This window comes from Rhinolophus ferrumequinum, chromosome 12 (genome assembly GCF_004115265.2).
Source record: "Rhinolophus ferrumequinum isolate MPI-CBG mRhiFer1 chromosome 12, mRhiFer1_v1.p, whole genome shotgun sequence".
NCBI lineage: Eukaryota > Metazoa > Chordata > Mammalia > Chiroptera > Rhinolophidae > Rhinolophus > Rhinolophus ferrumequinum.
The window spans coordinates 20,137,339-20,149,479 of NC_046295.1; the positions used below are offsets into that span (position 1 = coordinate 20,137,339).

General features: G+C 34.5%; 1 protein-coding gene, 1 non-coding gene and 1 pseudogene across 6 annotated transcripts in view; 2 read left to right on the top strand and 1 right to left on the bottom strand.

Moving 5' to 3' along the window:
• DENND4C (DENN domain containing 4C) overlaps positions 1–12,141 on the bottom strand; it is a 101,269-nt gene that overhangs the window by 52,288 nt on the left and 36,840 nt on the right. For all 5 annotated transcript variants that reach the window (XM_033123718.1, XM_033123716.1, XM_033123717.1 and 2 more), the window contains 6 exons: positions 11,721–11,787; positions 10,600–10,658; positions 9,587–9,731; positions 4,859–5,034; positions 932–1,032; positions 384–602 (listed from right to left, as the gene is read on the bottom strand). In XM_033123718.1, coding sequence (XP_032979609.1) covers positions 384–602; positions 932–1,032; positions 4,859–5,034; positions 9,587–9,731; positions 10,600–10,658; positions 11,721–11,787 — 767 coding nt within the window. The remainder of the gene's footprint in view (positions 1–383; positions 603–931; positions 1,033–4,858; positions 5,035–9,586; positions 9,732–10,599; positions 10,659–11,720; positions 11,788–12,141) is intronic.
• On the top strand, positions 8,101–8,795 carry LOC117032018 (cleavage and polyadenylation specificity factor subunit 5-like; annotated as a pseudogene).
• LOC117032566 (small nucleolar RNA U13) lies at positions 8,880–8,988 on the top strand. The gene has a single exon (XR_004424756.1). It is a non-coding gene; the product is annotated as a small nucleolar RNA U13 (small nucleolar RNA).

A 12,141-nucleotide genomic window follows, 5' to 3' on the forward strand; every position in this document is an offset into this window, starting at 1 on the left:
AAAAACTGGTAGCTTTATTCCAAAAACTAATTGTCAGTGAATATTTTAAAGCAAAGAATGTATAAATCCAAAAATTATGCAAAATTGAGGAAACATCTAAAAGCAAATCACATTATACTATAACTGAATATGTAGTATTTTAAATATAAGCAACATCTTTGATTTTTCATAATTAAAGACCTCCAACTTCAGATTTCTCAGGAAAAAATGGTTTATAAAAATAAAAAGATTCTATTCATAGAACTAGATTACAAATGCACATTAGTTCATTATATTTTAAATAAATTTCTAAGAATTTATATAGTGAATATTTCTTGGTACCAATACCAAATAGAAAATATCTCATTTCTATAAAAAGTAATTATATTTTCAATGCCACTTACCCTGTCGGTCAAATAATGAATCAACAGCTGTGGCTTTATTTGACGGAGCCTCTGTGATTGGCTTGAGATATGCCCTGTATCCTCTTAAAATAGATGCCATAAAGCGCAAAAATGCCTCTTGAATTTCCATCTCAAGTTGTGTCATCTTTTTTTGCCAGGAGAAATCTGCTTCAATTGGAGTCATCTCAATTGCTGAGCCTTCTTGAGTTTTTCGGTGAACTGACAAATGAAACAAGAAGAGAAATGGCATTAACATATAATATTATGTATATAAAATGGTTGAACAATTCAGGAAATTGTCAAAATAAGCTTGTGACTTCCTGAAGTTCCTCTTTCCATGAATGTAAAGGGATCTTTGGCAGGGGCCCGAGATGCTCAAGCAGATAGGGCACAGACAACAGGCTCAAAAAATCCTATTAATTTCTTGTTATTGGAATTTTATTTTGTAATGAGACTCCTTTTAAGCGGAGAAAAATTATGTTTAAATTTAAGAAGAATTTTCTCCTATACATTGTTTCATTAAATATATTCCTTTTCCTCACATTTACCTGAAGATAGCTGGGGATACAATTTCTTCAAGGTGCTAAGCAGATTTTTGCACGGCTTTTTGGGAAGCTGCTTCCAGTTCATGTTCTTCTTTTCATCGGATCTATTAAACAAAAACATAACTAATAAAATCTCTCATAAACTGTTTTTACTTAAACAAAATTCTCATACCAAACTAAAAAAGAAAATGGAAAGGGTATTTTCACTAAAATTACAACAACTGATATAGACAGTCTGAATAAGTGGTTTTTCAAGTTCTCTTTTGATTTCAAGCTGAATAATAACAAAAATCTTCATAATTCCCTAAAATAATATATACTGAAAAAAATGTGTATAATGTTTTCCCCTGGAACAGGCTATATATTTTCAACCTGGTCATCTCACACTAACCCTCCAACAAATATTTTCAATGTTGGAGTTATGAATACAACACTGAAGTCTTGCTTCAAAAGTTATATTTTAGAATTACAGTGTTTTAACTGTCAAACTTAATTGACTTGAAACTTCAATCTACCTGTTAAAAGCCAATCTCAACAAATATCGAGTCAGTGACGTACAGAGCATGTTCTGACCACAATTCAACGAAGTTAGCATTTATGAAAAAAATGGCCAAAGAGTTAATACAAGAAATTTAAAACATACACAAGGATTGTACATAGTGTGATTGCTTACAGCCAAAAACTTGAAGAGAATCTACAAATTAAAAGAATCCAACTAAATTGCTGGGCAGCAGACCACTACATAAAAATCAGTAACACTACTATACCCCAGCAACTAACAGGCAGAAATTTTAATTAAAAATACCATTTACAGTAGTGATAAAAACCCTAAGGTACTTAGGAATAAGGAAGTCTAACAAAAGATGTGCTTGGGCTTTACAGGAAAACTGTAAAGTTTATTGAAAATTTTTAAAAAGACCTATGAAGTAAAATACCACATCCACAGGTAGGGAAACTTTATGTGAAAAAGATGTCACTTGTCCCCAAATTAATCTATAAATTCAATAGAATTCTAACCAAAATCATAACATAATTTTTTGCAGAACAAGCTGATGTAGTAAAATTGATATCAAAGGAGCAAAGACCCAAATAAATCAAAACAATTTTAAAGAACAGGGTTGGTAAAGGGACTTGTCATTTCACATCACAACTTTCTTTAACCATGTTATTAAGATATAATTCATGGAGTACACAATTCATCCATCTGAAGTGTACAATTTGATGAATTTTAGTATATTCAGAGTTGTGTAACCACCACCACCACTTTATAGAGTATTTTCATCACCTCAAAAAGAAACCCTGCCTCCCCTTAGTCATTACCTCCCAATTCCCCCATTCTCCCATGGCAACCAACCACTAACCTATTTTCTGTCTACAGATTTGCCTTAGATATTTCAGATAAATGGGATCACATAAAGTTTCTTAGCATATTTCCAAGGTTCATCCATGTTGTAGACAACATAATTTTTAAGTAATTAAGATAGTATTACACTGGCAAGAAGCTCAAACAGAGCAAAGGAACAGAATAATAAGTCCGGATATGCACACAAATACAGAAACTAGTTCGTAACGGTGTTGACGATGAAGACCAGTTGGTAAGAAATGAACTGAGTATTCAATAAACAGTGCCATGTGACAACTGCTTATCCCTGTGGAAAAAATAAAATGGCATCTCTGTGTCATACCATATACTAGTATCAAGTTTAGACCTACATGGGAAAAGCAAAACCTTACAACTTTAAGAATACCCAAGATAGTATTTCATGACCTCAAGGAAGAGAATTCCATATACAAGACCCAAAAACAGCAATCCATAAAGAGTAATTGATAAATTTGATCAATTAAAATAAGCTTAAGCTTCTGTTCATCAAAAGACACGATAAATAGAATGAAAAGACAAGTCAGTGTGGGAGAAGCTATTTGTAATGTATGTAACAGACCAAGAATTAATTCCAGATTACATAGAGAACTGATACAAATAAAAAGAAAAAGACAAACAACCCAACAGGAAAATTTACCCCCAAAAAAGGGAAAATTCAATTCACAACAGAAGAAAACTAAAGGGCAAAATGAAATTAAATGCCCCATTTGCAACTAATTAGAGAAATGTGAAGTAAAGCCACAGTAAGATCCCATTACCATCAAATCAGCAAAAATTTCTGACTGTAACAAGTACTGGCAAAGATATGAAACAGAGAACTTTCATTTGCTGCTGAAGAGAGGTAAACCTGGACGAGTAAGTAATGTGGTATCAGCAAAGTCTACTGAGGAACACTGGTTCTTTAAGGTATATGCTTCAGAGGAATTCTTGCCCACGTGCTCAAAGAAATATGCACAATGATCACAGCAGCCTTGTTCATAATTGCAAAATTCAAGGTACACTCTAAATATCCATCAACACTGATAAACACTGAAACTGAAGTAGAACTACATATAGCAACATGGATGAAATCACAAAGAATGCTAAGAAAAAAAGCAAACCACAGAAAACTACACAAACATAACTTTTGAAAGTACACAAAGTATCATTTAGAGTAATACATATTTCTAAAAACACGTGGAATAATAAACACCAAATTCAAGATAGTGGTTAACCAAGAGCAAGATATGTTTTAGAAGACTATCCAGGTTTCAGATTTATTGATAATATTCTATTTTTTAATCTGGTAGTTATTTACATTATTCTCTATAAGTCTTGGGTATCTACAATACTTCATAATTCTTTAAGTACAACTGAGCAAAGAATTCAAAGTTATTTTAGAAAACAATGTTTTGATCAATAGAAATTTTATAGAAGTCATTTAAAACTGGACAAAACTAAGAATCTCCATAATATTATTTTATTTACAATAGTAAATAAAATAAGGCAAACATCTAAGTTACAACTTCATAAATCATTTCCAAAAGCACCACAACGTATACAACCCTGACCTAATGGTTTCTCAGGGATAGCAGCTGAAAAACAACAAAATGCGTGCTGTAAGAAATATTTAGTGCATGCCAAGTGGTTCATTATTTACAGACTGTAATTAAATCTAAATATACATAGTAAAGAGCTACCACAATTATACAGTTTCAAAATACAATGGTAGATCCTTTTCAAAATTATTTTTTAAGGTATAGCAAATATTTTCTTCCTTCCATAAGTTATTCCTTTGGTTCCCAATCATTTCTATTGCTGTGACCACTGAAGTCTCATCCCAAATTCTATTCATTTACTGCCAATCACAAATAGTAAAGAATAAAAGTACTCCAGGACCTGGAAGTTGACACCAACACTAGGAAATTTTCAATATGTATTACCTTTTCCCATTTTAGAAGGTGTGGGAAGTGTGGAAGGGTTTGTTCTTAAGCATCCATCAGAGATGCTTCTTTTATTAACACGGTACTCTCTGGACCCTCAGTTACACCCCTGCTGTACATATTTATAACCTCCAGTAAAACAAACTATGACTAATCTTTAATATCAATTTCTCTGCAATAAAATAGATCCTTATAAAATTCAAATCTTGACAACTAAGAAAATGACGTAATATTACCCTATATTGTGACTAAACTCAAATAGGTAAACCTAGTTTTTAAAAGCTTACATATGGATTTTGAATTAAACCTAAAAAGTATATCATCTCTTAAGCTCTGAAAGCAGTGTTTACCCTTCTTTTTCAATCCATATTCTTTTATGATAAACATAAATATCCCCTACCTGCCTTTAACATTAGTATCCAAATATAAAGTATTATAATGTACAACATGTTCTTTTTCAAACCACACAGCTTTCCAGAATTCTGAAACTTTGCCCTGGTTGAAATTCACTGATGAAGATATAGCAACAACTTTTAAAAATAGCGTATTTCTAGATGCTTTCAAAAGCCTGTAACTACATATGAGGAAAAATGTAAATGGAAAATGAAACAAAAAGAACCAACTTACACATATAACATGTTTGTGTCCAAGTCAATGCAAACCACATCCTGTGGTGGGTCATGAAGGTCAAAATACCTTGAGTCAACTCCAACTATGAACGGTACAGGTGCACTCAGCACTGCCGCCACTGACAGAGGACACAGGGGAATATATGGGCACTGCCACTGAAATGGAAAGATCATCTGGGGAAAAAGTTAAAAAAGCAAAATTTTAAATCTGCAATAAAATTATGTAATTAACCAGTATCACTGAAAGGGAACGTAATGAAGCAGTTAAGTCTACTTTCTTTTACCTTAAACGTCATTCCAAAAACTCAATGACTATAAAATATTACTAAGCAATACTATGAACCAATGTAATTAAAATCTTTAAGCATGACAATGATCACAAGCACAGTAAAAAAACGCTAACAGCTCTTTGCATGTCAATTATTCTAATATGTATACAAAACCCACGTTCTGTTTTATGGAAAAAGTCAAAGACAGAAAATGGCCTTAAAAAATTATAAAACAAACTCAACATGTTCTTTAACTCTTATGCATTTCATCCATCTATTAATTCTCAAAATAACCTTTGATTAAAATCCAACTAACAACACTAACGAATCAAAAAAATTTAAAATGCTTCTCTGGGGAATAGTAATAGTCAAATGAAAATTTCAACTGAAAAATTTCCTAACTACTCAAATAAACATAAAATGATCCAACTTCAGTGAAGCTTGGCATCTTAAAAATACTAGTCAAGGGTGTCTGGATGGCTCAGCCGGTTAGAGCGCAAGCACTGAACAACAGGGTTGCTGGTTCGATTCCCTCATGGGCCAGGGAGCTGCACCCTCCACAACTACATTGAAGACAACGAGCTGCCGCTGAGCTGCTGGAGGGGCAGCAGGATGGTTCAGTTGGCTAGAGCGTGAGCTCTCAACAACAAGGTTGCAGGTTCAATTCCCACATGGGATGATGGGCTGCACCCCTCTGCAACTAAGACTGAAAACAGCGACTGGACTTGGAGGTGAGCTGCGCCCTCCACAACTAGATTGAATGACAACGACTGATGGGTCCGGGAAAAATACACTGTTCCCCATATTCCCCAATAAAAATAAATAAATAAATAAATAGATAAATAAATAAATAAATAAATAAATAAAAATAAAACTACTAGTCAATATAAAACATACCTGAAGAATCTACCAGCTTTCCTTCACAAAGGTCTACCTTAACTGTATCCCACATGCTTTTCTTTTTTCAAAAAAAGGACAACCCATATGCTTTTCTTTTTTTAAAAAAAGGGCAAGGTTTGTTAACTAAAAATCCAGATTAAAATTTTAATAATCAGTTAATATTCAAATTTTCATCCCTGATACATTTTTCCTCTCCTATAAAAAACCTTTGCTGTCTTTCAAGGTCTAGTTCAATTCTTATCCATCATCACTCACCCCAAATAAATGCCTATAACATTTACTACCACTGCTAGTTATTCCAGAGAGTTATTCAGAATTGGGATTTTTATCTTCATTTATTTACTCATCAAATATTTGAACACTTAATAGGTGCCAAGCACTGCTCTAGACGATGGAGCATAACAGTGAATAAAACAAAGATCCCTGCCCTCACGGGGTTTGCAGTCTAGCATAAGAGTCAGCAAGCTTTTTCTGTATAAGATAGGAAATGTTGTAGGATTTGTGAGCCATATTGTTTCTGTCACAAATACTTAACTCTGTCTTCATGCATGAAAGCAGTCACAGGTAATATGTAAATAAATGGCCTATGTTCCAGTAAAACTTTACAAAAACAGGTGGCAGGCTGGATTTGACTTGCAGGACATAGTTTGACAACACATGGTCTAGCAGGAAGAGACAGAAAATAAACAGAAAACATAATAAATGAAATATATACCATGTCAGAATCTGCTAAGGGCTACACAAAATGAAATGTTAAAGCCAGGTAAAGAGGATCGTAGTTCAAAAGAGGAGAAAGGGAAAGCAGGTTGTATCATTAATAGGCCAAAAAGGGTAGGCCTCATTAAGAGACAACTGAACTATAAAACCTGAAGAAAGTGAGGGATTTTGCTAAAGTGGGTACCTAGAAGAGCGCTTCAGAGAGAACAGCTGGAGCAAAGGCCTTCAGACACTGCGGCCTAATGTTTCAGGGGTAGCAAGGAGTCCAGTGTGGCCAGAGCAGAGTAAGGAAGGGGGAGAGTAGCAAAAAATGAGATCAGAGAGGATAGAGCCAATCGCACAGGACCTTGCAAGGACTTCAGATTTCCTTCCGGGAAAACGGATTATCTCCCATTCAATGACAGGTGTGTTACACCTGCAACTATGTAAGAAATTTTAGAACAAAACTATCTGACAGCAAAATAGGACCCCCTTGTCTTCACCTTTGACTTTTGCAGTGCAACCATAAATAGGGTCATTTTTACAAAAATACTCATTGGTTTCATCAATTTTTGCTGTAAGGCTCCATTAACTCTTTGATGTTCTTTGATACACAAATTATTCTCCTTTTAAAGAATTTATCTTGTCACCATTCTTTTCAATTTTCTCTTCTTTAAATTGCCTAACTGCGAAATCCTCATTTATCAGGATTTTGTATGCAATTCAGGCAGCTCTCCAACATCAGTTACATAAATTCCATGTAATCTTGCATTTTTTATAAAATTTCCAATTTCATGTTGCAACTCTTTCCACGTGTTCTTGCACTATATATTGCTGAAATCAATCAAGAGACTGGGCCACAAAGATTCTGACAAAGGGGCATGGACAAACACTAGCGTTTATAGGAAGGAATATTTGAGTGGGAACTTGCTAAAACTGCTCAGTTCATTAACAAATATTTTCATGTTATAACAACTTACGCTTTCACATGCAACTGTGAAGTCTTGGGAAATTCATATATAATGAGGTTCTTTGCCTCCCATAAACCATCTCGTATGTTATTGTTTTCCGTCCTAGAAGCATTTTTCTGACCAGATTTAAGATCTTGGACACATATCCCATTTGTTGATTTAACAAGTATTTATTCAGTGCTTACTCCATGCTTTGTAAACACTTGTACATTATCCTATTTCACAATCACTTAGAATTTTCTATACATTACTGGCTCACAATGATTAAAAGTTAAAACTGGACTCTCTCATGTTAGTGGCAGATGGCAACTGCTGAGTGGGACGCAGATAACCACTGCTAGCACTGGGAAAGTCTCCCTGCCTCCCAGTTTCAGCTCTCGCTGCCAGTATCCGAGCTCTGCAGCATGTCCATGGTGCTGCCCAATTGCTCAGACCGGCTGGGGGCGGAAGGAGGGGTGGTGGTCAACCAGTATGGCAACAAGTACATCCAGCAGACCAAGCCCCTCACCTTGGAGCGCACTATCAACTTGTACCCTCTTACCAATTGTACATTTTGAACAAAAGAGCCTCTCTCTGAGGACAGCTCTTTTGCAGCCAGATTTCAGTGCATGAGGGAGGAACTTGATACAACTGGAATGAGGAGGACCGCAGAAGAAGATCTGATTGTACATGGCACTGGCTACCCTATGTGCTACTGTCACAGCTGGGAACAACTTCCTTCAAATTACCCGGTGGTGAACTTAACCCAGGAGAAGCTGAAGTTGAAGAACTAAATCGCTTAATGACAGAGATACTGGGTCGTCAAGATGGCGTCCTGCAAGATTGGGCCACTGATGACTGCACTGGGAACTAACTGGTGGAGGCCAAATTTTCAACCGTCTCAGTAACCTCCTCAGTATCCCTATATTCCTGCACATGTTACAAAACCCAAGGAACATAAGAAGTTGTTTTTGGTCCAACTTTAGGAGAAAGCCTTGTGTGCAGTCCCTAAAAATTACAAGCTTGTAGCTGCACCATTGTTTGCATTATATGACAGATATGAACCATCATTTCTAGTCTCCCTGAGCTTTTGAGCAGGTTCAAATTTATATACAACTGAATTCCTGCCCCGTGGAGAAGTAAAATAAGCCATCTCTGTGAGCAGAGGTCTACCGTGTAGAATAAACATGGTAGAAAAGTTTGGATGCTTTTGTAGTTCGTAAGTGTAATGACTGGGTATTTACGTTCTTGTGTGGAGGGAGATGTGCCTCCCACAAACCTTCTTACAACATCAGTACATTACCCGTTTGACATGGAAAAAAAAAAAAAAGAACAGAAAAGAGAAGTTTTTTGGTTTTATCTCTTTCCCAATCCCTAAATTGCTACCTACTTTCTATTGTTTGAACAATAAAGTTAATAGGAAGAACTAGATAGTGGTGTAAATACATGTGATAATGTTTAATTTGCTTTTGTTTCTTCTCATACATTTTCATACAACATTAAAGTAAACTTCAATTTGGTTTTTTTTTTTAATGTCACATTAAACTTGTAAAATTCTAAAAAAACAAAAACAAAAAATTAAAATTGGGAGAAAGTAACTGTGTAATTGATTTCCATTAATTGTAGGGCAGCTGAAATTGGCCAGAACCTCTCATTTAATACAGTAAGTTTCATTCACAAGTTTTATTATTATGTAATCATACAGATTCTCTAAAGACCTCTAAAATATGAAAAACGAAATATTAAAAATTGAAATTTTCTCTCAAGTAGAGAAAGTTTCTCTTTGCTACCAATTATTTTTATGTTAAACTTTTACTGATATTTTCAAAGTGGCTTTCGTTGAAGGAAATTTCCCTTTAGAGTAAAACTTCTATCAGTAATTCTGTACAAAAAGGAAAATTCTATACTTACAGCTACAACAGCTTCAGCTACTCCCGTCAGCACAGCTGGCCTAAGAGAATGCAGAAGAATCTTACTCTCAAGTAAAACAAAGAGCAGCAGTGTTGCACAGTTCTCGGGACCAAGATTCATTAACAAGGTGCTAAAGTTGGCTCCACTAGAGAGAAAGAAAAAAGAGATGATTGTGGATTATGATTATTTTGCAAAAACATGTTAAGATTTACATATTATTTCCTACATATTAATAGACTAAGAATCCAGTGTCAATTTCAAGTCCTGATTTAATTATCACTGAAAAGTAGCAAATCTAACAAGACAGTCTAACAGAATGATTTAAACTCATCGTTTGGTAACAAAGGGGGATGTATCAGGAAAGGTTTTCCTGAGATCAATGATATGAGCTGAGCTCAAAAGAACGGAGGGAAGAGTTGGCGGGGGGAGGGGGCTGGTACAATATATACAAAGGCTTGTCAGGTTCAAGAAATTGAAATAACCCTGTTATGACTAAAGCACAGTAAGGGAGAAGGTGAAAAAAGTAAGAGATTATGCTGGAAGAGAAATGACACAATTATATCTGCATTCTTCTGGATTCTCAAAAGGACACACTGGCTGCAGTGTGAATACAGAACTGAAGGAAGACAAAAGTCCAAAGGATATCTATTAAGAGGTACTTAAGTAGTCCAGGTGAGAGATCATGCTAGCCTGGACTAGCGATGCAGATAAAAAGAAGCTAATAGATTCATGACATTTTAGGAGGTTAAAATCAGTTCACCTTGAACATTTAATAATGAATTGGTATGGGGAGGGGAAATGAGAGGAAAAGGAAGGTAGGTATTCCCTACAACTCTTAAATATTCCATTTTTTTTAATGGCCCCACCATCCAACCCGCTATAAAGTTAGAAACATTAAGGCTATCCTTACATAGTTTGTGAAAATAGCACTTTCTTATCTTAACCCTTAAAATGGTTTAAAGCATTCTGTCCCCAGTAAATAAATACATCATTTTAGAAAAATAATGATTTACCTTAATGGTAAAGGTGTGGAAACTGGCTGTGATAATATTAACGCATCGTGGACTGATAGCTTAAAAAAACAAAAAAAAAGATAAATTAACCAAACCAATTCTAAAACCTAAGTGTTTAGATCAAGGGTAAAATGGAAAATACTTCAATGAATGTGCAGACTAACACGACAGTTTTGGAAACATGTAGTAAGATATAAAACAACAGCTATATTTACTCAGAGTTACTGGATTCTTTTTAATTAAATGGTTAATTCAACTGAATTTTAATTCAGTTAATTGGTTAAAATACAGTTATTTAAAAATTATGGAATAATTGCTTTCTAAAAGCCTCAAATTTATTTACTCTACACACTGGTAAGCACTTGGAAGTTACTTGATATATATTAACAGTTGCTGAACAGAAGTACATTCAAGATTAACAATATTTGACTTAATGCTACCATATCACATAATATAACGTTGATAACATCTTAGAAAAATATTTCCACCTGCTTGCTTCTCAGTGCTACTCAAAGTGCCAGTCTGCAAACTGTTATTGGTCCAGGAAGAGATAATATATAAATGGACAGCAAGCTCTTTAGAAACTTTTATGGCAATCTGACGCTGTTCGCACATCCAAGTACGCGGTCATGGGGAACTCATGGGGTATACAGATCTCACATGGCAAGTTGTGTATGTCACAAGCTGTATACTTATATAGGTCTGCCACTGATTGGAAATAAGAAGAAACTAGTCCTTTAACATAGATAGTCTGAAAATCACTATTACTATTTCACTTTCGCCCTCCAACCATAATGCATTTCATATTTAATATTTATTAGTCTCTCCAAAATTAAAAACATGCCCAAACATAATTCTAAGTTTCAAGTTATTAAAATTAGCTACATAAAGGCCATGCATGGACCAATGTTGATAATGTCATGAGCCAGACATTATTCCAATTCTGTACACACCAAATTCAAAAAACCCAGTACAAAAGGATGTTCAATAAAGATATAAAATACAAGAAATTCAAGGACTTTATGAATGCATATTGCTCCACCTCAAACCTAAAAAGCACAGAATCCACTCTATAATAATGAATATATGCAGGGTTCCCCTCAAATATACTTTTTGATTACCTGTACAAGAATTCTTGGCCTTTGTGGTGAAGGAAAAGGGATATTTTGCATAAAATGTGAAATGTGCCTGGAAAAATTTTGAAATAAAGATAATTACTTTTCTAAAATTCTTCAACAATTTTAACACATCTAAAATATCATTCCAAATTTGATGAAGCCACTTACCTAAAACTTAAGCTAAATAAATTTACTCAGTGTAAATAAACGTACTCATCCTACCAAACTTCTGAAATGCACAACATATTTGCTGATTAAAAGTCCATATTAATATATCCTGTTATCACCAGAAAAATAACAGTAACAAAAATAGGGTTTTCATGAAAGAAGCTAATTTTTATTGCCATGGTTATCAGTACCAATATGAGGACAAACTAACTGTGATATAATAAATTACAACTAATATAGAATTAAAGCCTAATAA